Below are 21946 nucleotides of genomic sequence, written 5' to 3'. Positions count from 1 at the left end.
CATCAGCCCATCAGGAAAGCTCACTCTGGCCTTATTTCTCCTCTTTATGGCTGCAGTCAGTGTGCAGAGTGTGACTCAAAACTGCTTTGTCCTTTTCAATGACAACTGAAATTGTTCTTTCATTTTAACAAAGCTATGATTTCCATATTGGATTTTTTTTTGGTACAAATAACTCAATGACAAAATGTCATATATAAAATTGCATAGTAATCATGGAAGCAAACTTTTCTGTCATGATGCCAGTCTTCCAATCAAGGTCAAAATGTTTGTTTTGTAACCTGTGAGCATATTACCTGCACTGGCTATGGGTTTATCTGAATCTGATCCCATTGTGTCTAACAACCCAACTCTTGACTCTGCACTGGCCTGCAGAGGTTCTGCCCATTAATTACCAGTAATGGAGTTGTATTAGGAGTCAATTGCAATGTGTGGGTCTCTTCATTTCCCCCTGACATCCTGAGGCTTTATTAGCTTACTAAAGTGATTGTCTACAGGAAGAAAGCATTTCCAGGACAAGTCCTTCCTTTTCTTTAATATTTTGCAAAATTACCCACATTCATTTGCTCTGTGACAGGTAAATTAACCCAGCAGGAACAATCGAAGCTTGTGTTAGGACACCCCACATCCCCCACCCCTTCCCCAATAACACTCATCTCCTTGATATAGTCACTGCCGCTGTAATTTATACATGAAACATAACTAGTCCATTTTATAATTTAATTGAGCTATTTATCTGTCTTCTAATGGCTTCTTTGGACACTCAAGATTGATACTCTGCCAGGCCTGTATATTTAACTTCTTGTAAAAGTCCTCTCTGCTTAAGTCACTTTCGTATTCCACAGAGAATGCTCCCCAGCCTAACTGTATTCAGTGTAGTTAATGACAGCGTCCTCACCTTGATCTGCTCCGGAGGAGGCGTGGTGCCTTGGATGAACCCATGTAACACCAGAGCAGCTCAGAGCAACTTACGACCTCCGGCTCTGGTCGACTCTGCAGACGGCTGACTCACATCGTGCTCGGCGGACAGCCTCCTCGCCTTCCGCCGCCACTGACTGGAAACGTGTGAAATGACACTGCATGTAAATGGCTCGGCAGGCCCTTTCACTCCCACTAAAGTGTGTCTGGTGTGGCAGGTGCCAGGAGGAGTGCCCTGTCGGGACCTACGGCCCGCAGTGTGCACGCAACTGCGACTGTCAGAACGGGGCCAAGTGCTACCACATCAACGGGGCGTGCCTGTGTGACACGGGCTTTAAAGGACCCCACTGCCAGGACCGCTTCTGCCCACCAGGGCTATACGGCCTCATCTGTGACAAGTACTGCCCCTGTAATGCCACAAATACACTCAGGTAAGCACAGGCACCGTCACCAATAATATACTCAATGTATGCAGTTAACACTGAAACTAAATATGCATTAGACTACATTTACATTGTTAACTAGTTTGTTTGTTTTTTTATATCAGCCCTTAAGATATTGATATCACAAAAGGTTGAACTTTGCAGATATGACCTCTAACAAATCTTGTTTTATCCCCCTTTTGGTCAGCTTTTTGATCAATTTCATATTTAATTTCATAATGTAAGCCTTTTTTTAACAGTGTCACATGAAGGATTCACTACTGTGTTGTTATATATTGTGTTGTATTATAATCACGGTATATAGCATTATTATGATGTAACATTTCAGTTCATATTGAGCAGCCCTAATATAGACAAGTAGATGTTAATCGCATAACACTATAATCCATGGATATCAAACTGTGTCCATCTTCATCTGCAGTGTCTACAGGTATTTGTTTAAGCCATGCACCACAGCACATGACTCAACTAATTCTCTCTCGTTAAGGAGGAAATCTCATTAGGTAAAACAGGTAGCGCAGTGCAGAGTTAGAATATATTATCTAAGGCCCTTTTGTTGCTGGCCAGAGTTATAATTGTCCCAGTCAGCCCTCCAGTCTGTGTGTGCATTATTCTTTCATGGTTGTAGTGTAGAATTCACAGGGTGCAGTTTTTATGGGTTTGTAAAGATTGGTAACACTACAACCTAGTGGTATTTTTCTTACTTCACAATGCTTGTTTTTGTAATTTCATGCCCTGTGCATCTCATATTGTGCAAGGCTGGGCGGGGGGTGATGGGGAGGAAGTTGTAACAAAATGGAAGTTCCATGTAAATGAGGCGAGGCAGAGCAAGCTGTTGGTGTTTTACTGAAAAATAAGACACTGATAAGAGACGTGAGGATCACGTCTAAATTCAGCATAATGTCTAACCCCAGCGTGATCTGATCTTTGGTGATTTCATCAGTGTTAAGCACAAACTACATGCTTGCAATGCGTGGCAATTACTGTGGATTATGGAATAATCTTTTATAGTCATAGTTATGACACTGTGCAGCAGTGGGTGGACGTGATTAATAGTTGTGTAACTGGTGTGTTTTATGACAGAGACTCTAAACTTCAGCCCTGGGGACCCCCTGCCTTGTGCAGTTTCAGTATTTCCCTACACTATGCACACCCAGTCTATTTCATCAGCTAATTCTCCAGCCCTGATAGAGCTGCTTCAGGCATGCTAGGGCAGCTAAAATATGAAACTGAAGGGTTGTGGGACTACAGGAAAAACCTCTGTTTGGTGGTATAGCTCAGCAACCTTTAACATAAATGTAGACTACAAGAAATGAGTCATGGGAAGCTCCACCCTTGCTCACGCACATATAGAGGGGAAGCGGCAGTGTTCAAGCCCTCCATGCTCTGTAGTGTTTTATGTGTATGTAGTGTTTTATGCTAAACCTCACAGTATTCAAGTCTTCCATGCTCTGTAGTGTTTTATGTGCATGTAGTGTTTTATGCTAAACCTCACAGTATTCAAGCCCTCCATGCTCTGTAGTGTTTTATGTGTATGTAGTGTTTTATGCTAAACCTCACAGTATTCAAGCCCTCCATGCTCTGTAGTGTTTTATGTGTATGTAGTGTTTTATGCTAAATCTCACAGTATTCAAGCCCTCCATGCTCTGTAGTGTTTTATGTGTATGTAGTGTTTTATGCTAAACCTCACAGTATTCAAGCCCTCCATGTTCTGTAGTGTTTTGTGTGTGTAGTGTTTTATGCTAAACCTCACAGTTTTAAAGCCCTCCATGCTCCGTAGTGTTTTATGTGTATGTAGTGTTTTATGCTAAACCTCACAGTATTCAAGCCCTCCATGCTTTGTAGTGTTTTATGTGTATGTAGTGTTTTATGCTAAACCTCCCAGTATTCAAGCCCTCCATGCTCTGTAGTGTTTTATGTGTATGTAGTGTTTTATGCTAAATCTCACAGTATTCAAGTCTTCCATGCTCTGTAGTGTTTTATGTGTATGTAGTGTTTTATGCTAAACCTCACAGTATTCAAGCCCTCCATGCTCTGTAGTGTTTTTGCTAAATCTCACAGTATTCAAGTCTTCCATGCTCTGTAGTATTATATGTTTATGTAGTCTTTTATGCTAAACCTCACAGTATTCAAGTCTTCCATGCTCTGTAGTATTTTGTGTTTATGTAGTGTTTTATGTTTATGTAGTGTAGTGAAGTGTGTAGTGCAACTGTTTACAAGGTATGAGACTAGTGATATAATTGATAGCAAAGATTATAATTAATATCACCATACACTCAAATGTATGTATTCTACACTACCCAGTCGTTTTGTTTATAGTGTGCATGAATGGTAATTGTACTTGGTGGATATGTCCTTGTGTCTTGTGCAGCATGGAGCAGTATTAAGGTAGATTACTGAACATTGTGATAGTTAAAGGTAATGTTTTTAGCTACATTAATTCATATTATCTCATGCAAGTCTTCAGATATTGAAATCTTTTTTGACAGCCATTAACTATAAAATACCTGACTTATTTAAATGACATTGACAAAACCTGCAACAGTTCTCTGGAACTGCTTTTTGGCACACCATACGTGTGATTGTATGATGTAGTAGCAGTGCATTTAAAGGCACTGTAAGACCATGAAATGAAACTAAGTAGACTACAGCAATCCAGAAATAATCTATTCGCAAAACCTACACATTGTACTTTTTAATCTGAACAGCATGGCAGTAAGTTACTATTGAGCTCTTACCCTGTGAAGGCCCTCTTCACTCATTGCATTATAGCGTGACCCCTGGGCTTCGTCCTCCGAGCCATTGGGTTAATTTAACATGCAAGTCAAATTTTGAGCACCTTTAGAATGGTAACATGCCACTCGCTCTTTATCGCGACCTGAGCTTCATTCCTCATTTCTGAGCCACGATCACGGCTAATGCGGTGTTAATGTCCTGATATGGGCAGACTGGGCACCGGCACGGCAGAGCTCATTACTGTGTGAAGGAGAGAAATGATGCAGCCATTCATCAGACCACAGCGCTCAAACAGTGGGATGGATGGACTCCTTCCTGGCCTTCGCTCCTACCTCTCACTCGTCCATTGTGAATTGTTTGTGTTGCCTTCTCTCTTCATCTCCTCATCCCTTTCTGTCTGTCTCTGCCCCTCCGTCAGCTGTCACCCTCTGTCGGGGGAGTGCTCCTGCGTGGCTGGCTGGACCGGTCTGTACTGCAACGAGACCTGCCCGCCAGGCTACTACGGCGAGGGCTGCAGCCTGCCATGCCACTGTGCCAACGGGGCCGACTGCCACAGCGTGAGCGGGGCATGCGTCTGTGCCCCTGGATTCACCGTGAGTCCACGCAGGGCTGGCATTCCCAGCACTCTGATGAAGAAAACACTCTGAAATGACTCCTTTCCTGACATTAGCTTTTACTGCAGATTACAGTGCTCCCCCCAAAAAACAGTAACTTTGTCTTTTGACTGATTCTTTGTTACAGATTTTAAAAAGCGTTAAATAAATAATGATTTTAGTAGAGAGGGTGGAGGCGATCATAACTTGAGTGAAGAATAGCTTATTGTACAGGAGATCTGGCACTGAGAGCCTCTTCCATCTTACACAGTGTGTTCTTCAAAGTTATTTTCATGTCATCTCACTGGAGGCAATAGTCAATGTACCTCAGCAAGAGATGTTTCACGCTTTGAAAACAATCTCTTTAGAGTGGCACGCACGCTTGCGTGAAGTCTCTCGCTGGGAGGCCGAGAACAAGGTGAGACTCTTTAATCTCAGCAGGCAATGGGAGCTTAATGCATCTGGTAATAGATGTACCCTGTTACACAGCAGGGTTAAAGTGTGCCAAACAGAGGAAAGGGAGACTGGTAGAGGCACTCTGAAATAGGCATTGTTTTCCAGTCAGCATTCCCTCTGACATTCATTATAAATTGCCTGTCATATGGAGCATGTTGCATAAATCAAAGTGACCGGCACAGGTCCTGGATCATCCAGCCTCCGCTAATTTCTGATAAGCAGTGAGGGCAAAGACATGAAAGGAGAAGCGTGGACATGCCTGAAGAATTCTACTGTTATAAACCAGTGACCTCCTCTCTGGTTTTCACTGTTACGTGCTTTGTTATTGTCAACTGGAAGCTTCTTAAGGAGCAAATTTATTCTCCTTTGATTTCCCAGAAGATGCAGAAGAAAGAAAGTCAGAGAAAGAGTGACTTGGTGCGCAGCTTCCACTGTAAATACTTTCTACAGCGGGTGGAAGTCCTGCGAAAGAGAGGTCAAGGCAGACTGCGCCAGCGCCGAAGATGGAAGCGATGCAGCCACTTCGAAATGCCAGACGAGGCACCCCCGCGGAGTCTTACCTCGGCTGGAGCCGCCGTGCCGTCTGCTCAGAGAGCCACTCTGGAGATTTGATGGGGCACGTGCAGGCACAGGCTGGAGCTTCTCTCCCCCACCTGCTCCGCATGCCGGCTTCAAGGAGCCTGGGGCCAGTTCCATTAAATGCAGCTACAGGAGATTTGGCCAAAGAGAGCGCGACGGCCACCGTGCGATGGAAAGGGGACATCACGCTCCGTTTCCCAACAAGATGATCCGACAATAGACCTGTGCAGTGTGGCCAGGTCTGAAAGAATAATGGACTTGTAACAGCCCTTAGCCCCCTTACCTCTAGAGTCCTTATGCAGTGATACGTCTCGAGGTCAGGAAGGTGCTCTCTGTACTGCTACGCTGCCGGTACAGTAATGAGTATGGATGAGGGACTTAAATGGTGCTGATAGACCTTTGAAACCCCACATCAGATCACATCGTATCATATTTTTTTGCGGCCTGATTCTTTTCATCTTCATAACGGCAGATTTCATGTTACTGCCACCAAACCTTGGACTTCACTTTACATAAATCACTCTTGAATGTTTCAATCCAGCGCATGTCTTCACACATTTTCAGCATTTTGTCTAAAGGCCAACAAAGAAAGTCAGGATCACTATTTGAAGGAAAATAATAATCTTAGTGCGTCCGCTATACCGTACCTCTTTGTTGCATTTTGTTATATTACTCATTTAAGCCTGTATGTAAGATATGAAAAAAAAAAAATTACAGAGCTACATTTATTAATTTAAGCATTTCCTGTAAATGAAACATCATCCTGTGCAGCTGTACTCCATAAGATTTTAAGACTTGACAAATAAAAGCTAGCGTCTAAAAAGCAGACTGACTTTATGCTCTGTTAGAAGCTCCTTAGTTAGCCGTCCACTGCATCTGAACCTAGTGCATTCACAGGCATTTCCGTTGTGGCTGGGGGAAGCTTGTAACACCAGATCACTCACCAGCAAATTGCCGGCATTAGGTGGATGTCAGGCTGGCGAGCTTCCCAGCTGCACATGCGGTGGACCTCTCAAACTAGCTTCATGTCTCCACAAAACTGCGGGAGAACTGCAAGCGTTAGCAGTCTGCAAGTTGTCACTTTTGAGCAGAACAAAGATAACCACACGTAGATTGATAAAAAATTAATTTGCAGATGTAAGCGTTTCCTGTGGGCTACGCGGCGAGAGAGAGAGAGATAGAAACAAGGAGAGAGAGAGAGACAGAGAGCAAGAGAAAGACAGAGAAAGAGAGAGAGAAAACGTGCACAGATGGAGCAGGGGCGTACAGGAGGCAAAGAGTGCAGTGCAGCTGAGGAACGTCGAGTAAACGACAGTGCAGAGAGCTAGCAGTGACAAGTGGGAGCATGCAAGAAAGAGATTGGAGGAGAAAGACCAAACGAGAGACAGAACAATAGAAGAAGACAGAGACAGAGAGAGAGAGAGAGAGAGAGAGAGAGAGAGAGAGAGAGAGAGAGACTGCGTTTTGAGTATCTCCTCCAGCCCCCAGCGCCCTGTAGAATGTCTCATGCAGGCTCTCTGCTGAAACCTAGTTCCAGATGCTAATGAGCACGCCCAGTCCCCAGCGGTGGTGAGAGCCAGGCTGGAGCCGCCCTGCACCCTGCTACTGCTCTGCTAATTGGGAGGCTAAATCATTGTGTCAGCTGTCAGTCAGAGGCAGGGATGAGACAGGCAAGCGCTGGTGCTGACCGGCTCAGAGAGAGGAGTCTGCTAAAGCAGAGAGATTGTACGGGCTCCAGCTCAGTTGGGGCTGAGGCTTTATGAGCTCTGTGAGTCTCGGTCACCAGTCGGCGGATGGTAATGGCTGGGCTAGAGACTGGGAGGGGGCTGGTGCGCTCAGACTGCGTGCTCATTAAAACCGTAGGGAGGCCAGGCTCTGGTGCAGGGCTTGAAGCCTCCTCTGCTCCCTCATGTCTGTAGTGGTGGTGAAAGGGGCCAATTCCTCACTCTTTCCTCTAAGTCCCAGAAGGGATAACCATTTAGATTAGCCTCTGGTATGGTTCTTACACAGAGGTTGTATGTGGCAGGGGTTTTTTTTTTGGGGGGAGGGGGGGGGATTTGGAAATGTGAGGGTTCTGTGAGAGTCTGATACTAATAAGACAAAACAAGTCACTTTAGTTCTGCTGTTATTAGTTCAAACTATTATGTCCCTACCAGCCGGGTTCAGCAATGCTGTTTTGTGTGAATATATAGCAGAAATGTTTCAGTGTCCTGACAGTGATTACAATAGTCTCATCTTGTGCCAGCCTGCCCAATTTCTATCTCATGCAGTAGTTAATGTCTTACTCTTATCAGTCTTACCTGTGTGTGTGTGTTTGTGTGTGTGTGTGTGTGTGCATGTCTGTTTGCGTGTGTGTGCATGTCTGTGTGTCTGTGTGTGTGTGAGCGTGTGTGTGTGTGTGTGTGCATGTCTGTTTGCGTGTGTGTGCATGTCTGTGTGTCTGTGTGTGTGAGCGTGTGTGTGTGTGTGTGTGTGTGTGTGCATGTCTGTTTGCGTGTGTGTGCATGTCTGTGTGCATGTGTTTGCGTGTGTCTGTGTGTGTGTGAGCGTGTGTGTGTGTGTGTGTGTGTGTGTGTGAGTCTGTGTGTGTGTGTGTGTGTGTGTGTGTGTGTGTGTGTGTGTGTGTGTGTGTGTGCATGTGTTTGCGTGTGTCTGTGTGTGTGTGTGTGTGTGTGTGTGTGTGTGTGCACTTCTCAGGGAGATGACTGCTCCCAGACCTGTCCTCTTGGATTTTATGGAACTAACTGCACCTCCACCTGCCACTGTCATAATCAGGCCCCCTGTTCCCCCATCGATGGCTCCTGCATCTGCAAAGAAGGTCCAGCCTCCTGTTCTTTCTCTGCCTTTTTCCTCGTACACTTTTCAAGTCTGTCTGATATTCATACTTGAGATTGTGAATGTTTATATAAGTCTAACCAAAGTTGCAACAAGAAATGTAGAAGTCAAGTCAATGTGCTATTTTATCCAAATCATTATCATTGATTAACCAATGCTCAATTAATCTGTTCTTGCTTCACTTTAAGACAGCCATTGATGTTTTCAGAACTCACCATCTCAATTTGTAAATTCTGTATTATTGACATGTTCACCATAATCTGTTTACTCAATAGTACCTGCAGGCTTTCAAACGCATTAGAACTGCACTCATGGCATGTATTAACTTCTCTTTCATTCGGTGCATGTTATTGCAAAACACTGTCATTCACTGAATCACATACAGTGACCAGTTTGGCCCGTAAAAGCGCAAGCATTTGAAATTTGAGTTTGTGACAGCTGTCTGAGCCCAGTCAGGAGAGCACACCCACTGCTCCGCTGGAGTTGTGTAAGCGCGCCGGCTCAGGGTGAGGGGAGCAGAGCCCAACTGTGCCCTGAAGCAGTGCCCCAGCAAGCCCGAGTCCCATCAGCCTGAACGCTGGCTCATTACAGAGGACACCTTTAATCTACATTCCATTCATAATTCACCACCCCGCTGAACGCTAGTGTTCTCCATGGCCTTCCTCATTTCTCTCTCTCTTCCTCTCTCATTCTTATTTTTTCTCTCTAATCCCCTTCTACTCTCCCTCTCTCTATCTCTCTCTCTCTCATGTAGAATCTTAAAGCATGCATATATTCCACTCATTGACCACTGCACAATGCCAATAGCAGGAGGCTTAAGTCTTTCGACTCCCTTATCAGACGTGACCTCGCTCCCCCTCTCCTTCCTTCTGTGCTCTTGCCTATTGATTGCGTTCAATTACAGAGGTCTCGTTTGGGCTCCAGCCGAGAACGGAGCCTGCACAGCAGCTGGGAGTGGGGTTTGAGGACAACTAATATTCTTAACTTCTCTCCTCCGGCTAGGTGGAGTAAGGAGTGATTAAAGGCCTGGCTAAAGGCACTGCCTTTGAGTGGGCCCCTGCATCCCTCTCCCAATGTGCCATGCCTAACCCTGTCTGTCTGTTCGTTAGGCTGGCAGGGTGTAGACTGCTCCATCTTGTGCTCCAGTGGAACATGGGGTGTAGGCTGCAACCAGACCTGCATGTGTGCAAACGGTGCAGCCTGCGACCCGATGGACGGATCCTGCACCTGTGCACCAGGCTGGACTGGCGATCGCTGCCAGCTTCCATGCCCAGTAAGAATGTGTGTGTGTGTGTGTGTGTGTGTGTGTGTGTGTGTGTGTGTGTGCGCGCATGTGTTTGCCAACTATACTCACTCTCTATTTGCCTGAGGCTACACCCAGTATTATCGTCCTAGCACTGTGCATTGTCAGGCTGATGTTTGCATTTGTGTGTGTGTGTGTGTGTGCATGTGTTTGCCAGCTATACTCACTCTCTATCTGCCTGAGGCTACACCCAGTATTATCCTGTGCATTGCCAGGCTGATGTTTTTGTGTGTGTGTGTGTGTGTGTGTGTGTGTGTGTGTGTGTGTGTGTCTGTGTGTGTGTGTGCATGCGTGTGTGTGTCAGGGCGGCACATACGGGCTGGAGTGTCAGGAGCATTGCGATTGTAACCATGCCGACGGATGTGACCCCGTTAGTGGCTACTGCTATTGTTCGGCAGGTTGGACAGGTAAGCAACAACCTGTTGTGGTGATACATTACAGTACACCAGTAAGCACTCATACATGGTACTTAAGCCTGACAGGCTTAATAGATACACAACAGTTAATGGAACTTTGGGGAAAAGCAAACCTGCCCGTGTGCAACAGGTGTGAGCACGTTCCTCCCTCTCGGGTGTCCATAAGGTGTGTGGTATCCTTAACAGAAATACACATAATTAAGCACACTATGTGTACATGCATTGGGTGAACATTGCTGTAATTCCTTAAGTCTCTGGTAATCCTTCACATTGTCATTTACTTTAAACCTCACACTTGTTCCCAGGGAATTAATTAAAACATAATTTAATATAAAAATAATAGAATGCATTACAACTCTTGATGTAGTTATATATATTGACGTTCTTTTTAAAGAACAACCTTTTACAATTCCATCTCTTATATTCCATCTCTAGATTTCTTCATTCCTATATGAATGCTACTGGTAATCAGTTAGTCGCAGTTAATCGCAACATTTGTACATTTTAGTTTCCCCCTCCAGCCATTCTTTGAATACTTATAATAACTAGCTCATTTAAACGTACCATTTAATTACCCTGTGATCGCACAGGAAGCAACCAACAGCCACATGGTTAGGCACAGAGCAGCGTTCACACCAAACCCTCCTGCAACACAGACATGGGAGATACAGCAGGAGGTTCAGAGAGAAGTGACGAGCTGAGCCCTGGTGCCGGGCGGGGGGCAACTGGCCTGCATGGGACAGGTTATGCCAGCGGAGCCTCCGCATCTCACTCCACCCAGGCCCCCCAGTCTGGGAAAGGATTCAGCTTTTCATTAGCTGCTTGACGGCGGTGGTTGCTCTCTGAATCTCACGCTCTGAATCTCACGCTCTGAATCCTGCCCCTGCCTCAGCCATCTGCCCTGCATAACGGAATCACCAGGGTGCAAATGGCAGCCGAGAGACTGACAGAGCGTCCGAAGAGCCATAAGGCGTGCGACATACGGGCCGCCAAGAACACTCGGGACGTTTCGTGAGAATGGAGTCCCCGTTTTGGTGTTTTCAATTGTACTGAAGGAAGAGGTTCCAGCAGGAGGATAGGAAAGGAGAGGTATTAGGCATCATGAGGTAGTTATAATAAGATAAATCATGAAGCATCATAGGTATGCCATTGCAGGTGCTGCTTTGAGCAGCGTGGGTAAGAGGTGGGGTGGATGTGATATGCAGGTAAAGGGTGTAGTTGACATGTAGTAATCAGTAGAGTTAGATTAAGTTTAGGGTCGGGATGTGGTTGTAGTAATTGGAACAGATGGAGATAGGGTTAGGTTTAGGGACGTGATGTAGTAATCAGTACAGGAGGCGTAAGGGATGTGTCCAGGTCAAGACCGGAGCGCCATTCCTCCGCCTGAGGTAATTAGAAACTTTCTTCAGTATTGAATATCAACATTCCACTCAAACACAATAAAATAGTCATTTCTCTACATGATAAAATTAAATCTGTACAAGTCAATGCGCATAACACTTCTGCTTTCTGCTTTCACAATTAAAGTCACTGCACAGCCAGTGGTGGAGACATTGCACCTTGCCACATAGCATAACACATCACACTTTTAGAAGCAGAGATTTTATATTAGTGCTCTATTATTAGTGTTGTTGTTTGTGGTGTTATGTCCCATTATTATAAAGATATAATATTACATTATTATATATTTGAGTATCTCTGACAGAGAGTGTCATGGTTTTAATACTTTTAATAGATTGTAAATTACAACGGATAAAATTAATTGAGACAGCAACCTGATTAATAGGGAAAATGTTTTTAAATTTAATTCATTTATTAATATTTAATAGTTCAGTCTCAACTCGTAAAAGTCAGCAATTCGATACGTGATTATTTTTCGCCTACTAAATCTTAGAATATAATTCTCAACTCACGGACGCAATAACCAGGGGATGTTTACTGAATAAGCACAGGTCTAAAAACATGCACAACAAACAACCACTGACTAGAAGTCTATGAATGACCGGCAGTATTAAGTTCACTAGAATAGCCATACTAATAGGCAACCACGAAATTGAACGTAAATAATTTGTGCAGGATGAGGTAGTTAATTAGGATAACAAACAAACAAAAGAGAAAGGAAACTGTTTTAACCAGCCTCTGGGAGTGAACAACAAGAAGGACCAAACAATACCGAAACCAAACAAAGGTGAAGAAGGGCCAGCCTTTGTGGCACAGTGTAGGGGAAAACTGGGCTAACTGTGGTGCAGCGGAGGCAGACAAGAGGAGAGAGGTAACTAGCCTCATTTGATTAATAACCGATAACGTTACTATTGATGCCAAGCTGGTAACGTAGGAGGGAAATGCCTGTGTTCCACTGAAGCTGTTTGGATAGAGAGAGAGGTTCCAAATGGAGGATCTGTTTCCCTGTAGTCGTCTGATGGCTCTGAGAGAGAATTTCAGTCTACATCACATCGCCAGAAAGGCTCACGCATAGAGAGTTCGTTTCCCTGAAACCATCTCATGGCTCTGCACAAGCTATGAAGGCTGATGACGGTGAAAGGACCAGGATTCTTGGACCGGGGGATTGGGTCTTCAGAGCTGGCTCGAAGGAGAGCCACACAGGCCTTGGTCTATGTAAGAGTGGGTTTGTTACCGGCAGTGTATTGAAACGCCAGGCTTAACCAGGCGAGTTAAGACATAGGGCATGGTCTTAGAGTGAAGTTTGTAAACAAACCCTAGGAGGGGCAGAACAATTGCACTGTCGATTTAATTACTTTCCTAATTTCTAGAATTTACAAACTTTAAAATATTGTCTAATCGGTTCATAGAGGATTTCTGGAAACAATTGAACAATTGTGTAACAATTGAAGTAATCTTGGTGAATAATGCAAATTAATAAGGAACAAGTAATGAATAGAATGTGACAACAGAGGAGAAAATGTCACAATCTGGAGATTATATTCAAATAGCTATACATTACTTATTGATTATCATTTGAAAATTAGAAATGTTAGTTGTTCTGGTAAGAATCTGAGTCTGATGAAATTTATGGTCACAGTTTCTTGAAATATACCCAGGCTGGTAAGCTTTTTGCCTTCCCATCCATGAGTTTATGACTCCTAAGGAGAGGGGGTTGAGGGTCAGAACGCCAGGCCGTCTTGATAGCTGGGCCATTTACGGCTTTGTTGCTCAACCTCAAAGCATCAGTGGGTCTGGTCTGTGCCCCCCACCCCCCATTTTTGACCAGGTCAAAGTTTCATCAGGAGAATCATTTGTAGTCTACCTCATTACAAGAGACTCACAGGGACTTTCTCTGTGGCTCAGGTGTTTGTTCGATGCTGGTTGAAGATCTAATTGTTCTTTTCCATGCTGGCTTAATTTAGATACATTTGTTTGAGGGCAGATTGAAATGTTATTACTATGTGTTTATTTGATAATAAAAATTAAATATGTTTTATGTTAAATATGTTTTCAGGTTATATTCAAGTGAAGTCTGAATATGTTTTAGAGAAGAAGAGACCCAGTACATCATTATCATCATTTGCTTCCAAACATTACAATGCCCTGGTTTGACTAAGACTATAATGTAATAATAATTAATAATCATTTTAGGTTATATATTATTTAATGTTATATTTTGCAAAATATATAATGAAATAATAATAATAATGATGATGATGGTGATGATGATTATTATTATTACTATTATAAATGATATCATAAATATTATTAGTCAGGTGTATATATAAGTGTATATATAATTAGATTAATCATTTAATAACGTAAAAAGAAGTGTTTACGTTCACATTACGGTCTTGGTCACTCCTGGTCTTGGTCTTAACTCAGCTCAAGTGGTCTTGACAAAAGTAATCAGTGCAGAGTTGGGGTTCTGAATTTGATGTAGTAATGAGTACAGGTAGATGTAGATTTAGGCACATGGTGTAGTAATGAGTACAGGTGGATGCAGGGTAAGGGTTAGGGTTTAGGGTTTAGGGTTAGGGATGTGTTGTAGTAATCAGCACATTAAATGAGAGAAACTGTGTGTGTGTGTTTGCATGTTTGTGTATGCGTGCGTGTCTGTGTCGGTGCGTGCTTTTGTGTGTGTGTTTGTATGCGTGTGCGTGCGTGTGTGTGTGTGTGTGTTTGTGTGTGTGTGTTTGTGTGTGCGTGCGCGTGTGTGTGTGTGTGTGTGTGTGTGTGTGTGCTGTAGTGAGTGAGATAGAGAAGAAGGAGGGAAGACAGAGACAGAGAAAGCTGGGATCAGGCAGTGAGCCATACATGTACTGCAATGCTCACTACTGAATTGTTCACTTTTCAATATATATTGCATTACCCGGCATACATATATATTTATTTTACATCTCAGTAGCTGAGCCCGCTCCACAAATATGTCTCAGCCGCAGATGAACCTTGCAAAAAAACTATATCATTATTTTACTGACATGCGATGTCAACCCCATTCAAAGTGTCATTCATTAACTGCCCTAATGTGTTATATAACCTAGAAAGCACGCACGACATTCGCTAGTCATTTCACATGGAATTTTCACTGCTTTCATGCATACGTATTACATGCATTCATATAGGTGGGCTCCCTTTTGTGTGTGTGTGTGATTGTGTGTGCATGAGCACACGTGTGTATGTGTACACGTGTGTGATGTAACTCCAAACTTGGTGCGGAATGGCCCTGTGAAGCGCATGCAGTGTGTGATTTGTGTGCTGGTACTCTCCCTTCACCCTGCACTAATTGGCCTCTGCTCACACAGGCGCCTTCCTCCTGTGCGTCTGGGGCTCCACAGCTGCGCGCTTCTCTCGCTGTCCTCCCCTTACCCACTCCGCTCTGCAGACTCTCTCTGTTTGTCACCATTAGCTTTTCACCGCACTCTTATATTCTCATTCATTGCTGACACTACAGAAGTGTAAAGGGCTGCATTTTTCCTTCGTCCGGGCCATCAGATACTCAAATTCCCCCCCCCCCCCCCCAATTCCCCCCGCCCCCCCCATACACTTTGAAGCAGGCAGGCTGGGCTTGTGCTAATCGCCTGCCGGTCCTTGCATCCCATCATCCCCCTACTACCTTTCTGCTCCCCTACAGAGGCTGTGCAGGTATGGAAGCTGTGTTGGGTGTTTGGAGCAAAGTCTGATTCAAAGCCCAGTCACTAATGCTGCATTAATGGTTGTGCCACTCACACAGAGACGTCGCCATCAAAAGAAATTTCAAATGAGGGTCCGTGATAAAAGGCTGCTGTATGAAAGGGTGCTCAGAGTATGTGTGCGCGCGTGCAGAGGGGGTGGGTGCGGGGTACTGTTGCTGTGTGCGTGCGTGTATGAGAGGGGAGACCAAAAGGGTAGGAGCGCATGCAGTTGGGTGGCGTGTGTGCGGCGAAGCCTCAGTCCTTGTATATGGAGTATAGTTTGCTCTAACTCCATCAAGCCCTCTATCTTCTTGCCCTGTCCCCGTACTCTGTTAGTTTTGTATCTTAATTAATTGATTATGTGCAAACCATGCTTGTGTGTGTGTGTGTGTGTGTGTGTGTGTGTGTGTGTGTGCGTGCGTATGTATTTTGCGACCCTTTTTGGGGGCAAGTTACACCAAGTCTTCTGACAGTTCGCGAGTGTGTGTGCATGTGTGTGTTTTCCCCCATGGACATCTTCCCTGCTGCTCTCCAAACAAGCCCCAGCTCTGCTGAAACAGAATAGCAGAGGAGGCCTGGCGGGCCCGGGGGACTCAGCCCTGTTAGTGAACGCGCCACCCTGGCGCCGCAGACCCGCCTGATCAAAAATAGGAACGTAGCAAAGAGCGCCCTGATCCGCCCCACACAGCGCTTTCAGAACCAGGACTGACATCCTCGGAGTGTTGTGCTGCAATGCCAGGAGCGGGACACGACCCGCAGACCCCAGCCCCGTCTTTCACACAGACGCAGACGCACTCACGTGGCACGTTCAAGCGGTGGCGCTGCGGAACATGCCTGTCATGCATCGGTGCTTCCTGAAGGCGTCTCTCAGGTTCCAAACAGCTTCCAGACAACACTGCTTGGGTTGTCTCTGCCACACTTTCCCATCATGCAGTCACTATTGATTCAGACTCTGTTTTTGTATGCACGGTATCTGCCTAAGTTCAGCAGGCTTCGGCTATAGGGCTGTAGCCCTGGGCCTTTTTAATGCCAAATTTATCAAATCAGGGTAAAATATAACTACAATCTCCCTCAACATGAGTAGATTGCATAACACAGCCTCACTATGCCACACCCAAACCTGATTACTATCTAAACCAACCTTTATTAGAGTAAGTTTCCAAAGAACTCAACATCAATTTATCTTCTTACCATGAATCAATAAAAACTACTATTGATAGGCTATTAGCTAGATTACAAAGTGTTTGCCACTGTACCACTGCCATCAACTTACACGTCTAACTTTAGTATTCAAAACCCATTCAAGGTTGCAGTGAGGTTAAAAGAGTTGTGTTTATGATAGTGCTCTCGAAAATAAAGTGTGCAATCCATCTAGTGTTCAAACGTAGCTTTACTCTGCATTATGCTAATAACTATTGGCTTTGGCTAGTAGCTGCTTCTCAAAAATGCTGCATGTCTGAGCCCTGACCACCTCAAACCGGAGAAAGTTCAATTCGTCAACACTTCAACACTTCAGTCAGATAGATTATTAAAATTACATGCATATAATGATGTGTTTACCAGTGGAAGTATGTTTAATAGTGAACAGAAATAGGTCAGAAAGGTCAGAAACTAACACACAAAAAAAAAAAACTGAAAAGAAAATAGCACGAAAAGAAAATAGCAATGTAACAGTAATTGGCATCACACTTATTTTAAATGCTGCAAAAATAAGGCTTGTATGCATCTGTTGACTTCCTGGATGTTTAGTTCATCATTTAGGTGTATTGGTTAAGTATTAAAGTAATCCCACATTAAATTTATTTGTGCAACATAGAAGTGATTTCCATAGATTCAATAGAATGGCATAAATAGAGCAAAGCCCCTCACATTAAGTTCTGATTTCATCCTTGTTCTGATTTCACGTTCTTGTTCTGATTTCACATTCATGTTCTGATTCTAGAACATTACATAAACATTTCATCGGGTGACATCTGGTCTTGGGCTGAGCCCTGAGTGTCACTGCAGTCTAGACACGCCCCTTGTTGCCTCTACCTATTGCCACTCTTGTCTCTCAGAAACTGTGTTTTTGTTTTTCTGTTTTGTTTTGTTTTGTTTTCAACAGGGATCCACTGTGACAGCGTCTGCCCTCGGGGCTTCTGGGGCCCAAACTGCTCCATGACCTGTTCGTGCCAGAACGGAGGCTCCTGCTCTCCTGAGGACGGCACCTGCGTGTGCACTCCAGGCTACCGCGGCACATCCTGCAAGCGAAGTAAGCCTTTCCCTGCCTCCCTCGCTCTCCTAGGATCACGCCATCACAGGCTCCGTGGAGTTCACAGAAACAAGCCATGGCAAGCTGGGTGAATGCGAAAGGGTCTTGTCCACCACGTCCGGATACTGCCTCTTGAGGAGTTGATGGGACAGCCCCGGGGGGCTGAGGAGAGAGGCTTTGGAGCCTGGTCATAAATACAGGGGAAGCAAAGCCCTCATCACGGGGCAGGCCTTAATCACTCAAGCTGCACTCCCAGGCCCAGTCCCTGGGGCGAGGCCGGGGCCGCGGGCGGCCTCCATCAAAGCACCCTCTCCACTTCTCCACTAGCGCCGTACCCCCGATAAGCCTGCTGATTGCCGATCATGTTCAAGTGGCCAAACCCTGTAAATAGAAGCCAGCAGCACAAATATGTGGCGGAGAAGTGGAGGTGTCTAGGGATCACGAAGCAAAGAGAGAAGGAACATGATTAATCTTCCCCACACCATCCCTTGTTCCACAATTATCTTCATTACGACGGGTCCACCGCCCAGGAAAGGAAAGGTCAGCCCATGCTGCTTTCTCCCACTGCTTAGCGCTACAGCAATTAAAGCAAATCAAGAGCCTAATGAAGAGCGATGAGAGAGCAGAAGCACTTCCAGACAGGCGAGTGACGACAGAATGCCACGCCCTCGCGCTCCGCGTGACAGAGCGAGAGCGCCGAGGGCTCCATCCTTCACTCCCTTCTGTGCCGTGCTGAGTTATGGATGCAGGACGTGATTGTTTTGTGGCAGTAGGATTCTGTGACGTCCGTTTTTAGTTCACAAACGGCGGCACGAACAACTAACTTGCTTTAGCAGCTGCGCTGTGCGCTTCAGTTAGTTTCTGGATTTCCTTTGCTCTAGTTTGTTAAAGTTTCTGAGTGGACCTCAGTGCTAGAAGTGATCAATATTAATAACTGACAGCTACTTGCTTATCTGTGTGACAGTTTTTCTTCCTTTGAGTATCACTCCCCCCAGCTTTATCTCTGAACTCTGGTCTCCTCTCCTCCTCTCTGCTCCTCTTCTCTTCGCTCCTCTGCTCTCCTCTCCTCATCTTTTCTGTACCAGTCTGTTCTCCTGGGTTCTATGGGCACCGCTGCAGTCAGACATGCCCCCAGTGTGTGCACAGCACCGGCCCCTGCCACCACGCCACGGGCCACTGCGAATGTCTCTCTGGTTTTTTCGGCCCACTGTGCAATCAAGGCAAGCAGATCTTCTCTCCTCTTCCTCATTTCATGTACTCCCTCTCTCGCTGTCTTCGCCTGTGTCTCCTTGGAGGTTCTTTTTACTGATCATATCAATGGAGATAGTTAATAGGGGAAATGTCTCTGTAATGTTAATACAAAGAGCACAGGATTGCATGTATACTATGTTTAAACTCTCTTCTCCAGCTGATGCAATGGCTGTTCATACATGTCAAGTTTATTACTAAGAATGATGACAGCTTTTGATACGTGCCTTTAATGAGGAGGCATCATATTAAAGCACGAATTACCCACAAGGCCGCGGATTACATGTAAAGCAAGGCAACTTTACAGTTAATGACCCAGCCTCCAGCCTCTGATCAGCTCACCCTGAGCCACATAGCTCCAACACCCACCAGCCTGGTACAGCGGGATGTCATGGGGGAACACAGGACCCTGTGCAGGTTAGGAATGCTGTGGGTGGTGTAGGGTGCTCTGCATTAATGAGACACTGCACACGTGGGGACATGGGATCCTATGTGGGGAGCATGGACATAGTGAGGGCCCTGGCTATTGTGGGGGTGTGGGACATGCATCACGTAGGACGCTATGGGCCCATGGGATGCGGGACACTGTGAGTGGTGCGGGACCCTGCGAGTGGTGTGAAATGTGAGGTGCTGTAGTGTGTGGGACACCGTGCAGCGTGTGAGGCCCTGTGGTGTGCGGGAAACTGTGCGGGGTGTGAGGTGCTGTGGTGTGCAGGACACTGCGTGGTGTGAGGCACTGTGGTATGCAGGACACTGTGCAGGGTCAGAGGCGCTGTGGTGTGCAGGACACTGTGCGGGGTGTGAGGCGCGAGTTGCTGTGCATGTGCACATGTGACGAAGCACCTCTCTGCACCGTGTGGAGCTGACTCTGCACCTCTACCCCACTGCAGATAATTGGCATTATCTCTGACAACCTGACAAATAACCTTCAGAGCAAATCTGAATATTGCTGAATATGGCCGTTCTTTCTGACTGAGACAAACAGTGAAGAGCCAGGTCGATACTGTCCGTCTCACTGTTCAATGCATTTGAACTGAAGGAGAGGAGATGACCTCAGGCAAGGAAGATACTACACATGGTAGGACATATGACACTCTGCTAGGATTTAGCTTTATCTGAAGCAGAAAAGACATCAACTGATCAGTTTATATGTGCAGTTTTGTTTAACATTAGTTAAATGTACAGGCTAAACAATAACCTGTGTAGCCCATATGCAATATGTATCTAAAATACATGTGCATGGTCTTGAGTTGGCTATTAAGAAATATATTATTATTTAGCTGATTATGGCTCTATATGCAGTACAATTACATATGTTTCACATGGCCACTTTCATAGAGTCTGTTTGCTACACACGCTTGACAGGTTTTATTATATAAAGCACAATGTATGTCAAGGAGCTATTATGATTTCATCCTGAAATTTACTTTCATGCAAGGTTTATACTGCATCTTTATTTTTATTTTTGACTGTCTTATTTGGAGCATCTCTTTCATATAAGATGTTACAGGCCTTTTGCAAGCGAGGGGGAATCTGAGTTTCCAGGAAGTGTAATGACTGTGTTAACGGATGTGCTCATAACTTAGGCCCGTTCATGCTAGCTGTGAGCGTCCTCAAGGTCTCCAGTTCCAGCCTGGCAGCTCTCTGTGCATATGCACACCGTTAATGAGCGGTGAGAAAATTCTCAGTCGATCAGTCGGCCAACGCTGTTGTTATCTCATTATCAGCCCAGGCGCCAGTGCCGTTCATCAATGGCTGATGAGCGGACTACAGAGGGGTAGCATGGCCAAAACGTGGACAAAAGACAACACTCCACTGCAGAGACTGGCAGACGGAAGCCACTAAATGGAGCAGCATAAAAGCTCATAGGAATAATAAAACCAGGCTACAAACTTTAACAGCACATCCACAGCCATGCATAATCGGACTGGAATGGCTGTGTTACCTACATGCAACCATGAAGGTGTGTCAGTCATTCTGAAAGGCAGGGGTGTGTTTCATCATTAAAGTCACGTCAATTATTCAACACCCACCCTCCTGGTGAGTATCAATCATTGATATGACTTAGCCACTCCGACATTATGTGCTTCTTATTAAGTGGGAGGGGCTATATAACACAGGGGCTTCCATCCTGCTCTGACGTGTTACTTACTTTGTGAGGATGAAATTTCAAGCCCATTTGTAAGTGCATTTTAGCAGCACCTGTGAAGACACTTTAGTGTGCTCCTTTAGTCTGGGGAGCATTCTGTACCTGAGATACTAGACCATCCTGAAATTCCTCTGCACGTGCATTCATTTTAGGAGCAGTTTTAACAGCAGGGCTTTCTCAGCCTGCCTTGACAACATGCAGATCACAAGTCTTAGTTATGGCAAAATGCAGATCAGCGTTGTTTTCCAATTTAAACATAGTACTTAATTAACAGAATGAAACACTTGTTACCTAGCAACAGATAATGTACGTAACTGTTAGCCAGACTCTTTGTAACAAGAAACAATACTGTAATTATCAGTGGGTTTTCCCAGCATCGCACATGGCACTCATCCTGGATCTGTGTTCGTTTACCAGTACTATCATCCTGGATCTGTGTTCGTTTACCAGTACTATCATCCTGGATCTGTGTTCGTTTACTAATACTATGTTGCCAGTATAAATGAATTACATGAATACCATATGCTCCGAATTTGTTTAAAATTATAATAGGAATTTTCTGGTATTGCTCGATAAAGCTATGCTTTTGCAGTTTTCATGAGGTTGGTGGGAATCGGAAGGAAGAGGTAGATTAGTGACCCACAGCTCTGAATTGAGGAAAAATGCATCATTCTTTTCAATATTGCACTGCAAGCTATTCTGCAGCATGTGGCATGCAACAGATTGAAGATTGCTGAGCTAAAATAATGTGTGAATTTATTACATTGACTCTTTTAAAAGCAAATTAAGAGATTTGTAAGCCTTTGCTACATTGGGTTATATACCAGTTTAAATGTTTAAATCATTTTACAGGCCCAAGATTGGGTGTGTAGGTTTGTGAGCATAAATGGAGAGGTTTTAGCTGT

General features: G+C 44.9%; 1 protein-coding gene across 3 annotated transcripts in view; it reads left to right on the top strand.

The window, feature by feature from the left end:
• The window catches only part of megf11 (multiple EGF-like-domains 11), a 94933-nt gene that overhangs the window by 63684 nt on the left and 9303 nt on the right, over positions 1–21946 (top strand). For all 3 annotated transcript variants that reach the window (XM_035524988.2, XM_035524987.2, XM_027027826.3), the window contains 7 exons: positions 1134–1346; positions 4513–4687; positions 8420–8540; positions 9667–9830; positions 10165–10267; positions 17498–17644; positions 18730–18864. In XM_035524988.2, coding sequence (XP_035380881.2) covers positions 1134–1346; positions 4513–4687; positions 8420–8540; positions 9667–9830; positions 10165–10267; positions 17498–17644; positions 18730–18864 — 1058 coding nt within the window. The remainder of the gene's footprint in view (positions 1–1133; positions 1347–4512; positions 4688–8419; positions 8541–9666; positions 9831–10164; positions 10268–17497; positions 17645–18729; positions 18865–21946) is intronic.

This window comes from Electrophorus electricus, chromosome 6 (genome assembly GCF_041902795.1).
Source record: "Electrophorus electricus isolate QZ-2024a chromosome 6, ASM4190279v1, whole genome shotgun sequence".
Lineage (NCBI taxonomy): Eukaryota > Metazoa > Chordata > Actinopteri > Gymnotiformes > Gymnotidae > Electrophorus > Electrophorus electricus.
Note: the sequence above shows the minus strand (reverse complement) of the source record. Positions and strands in the feature narration are given on the sequence as shown.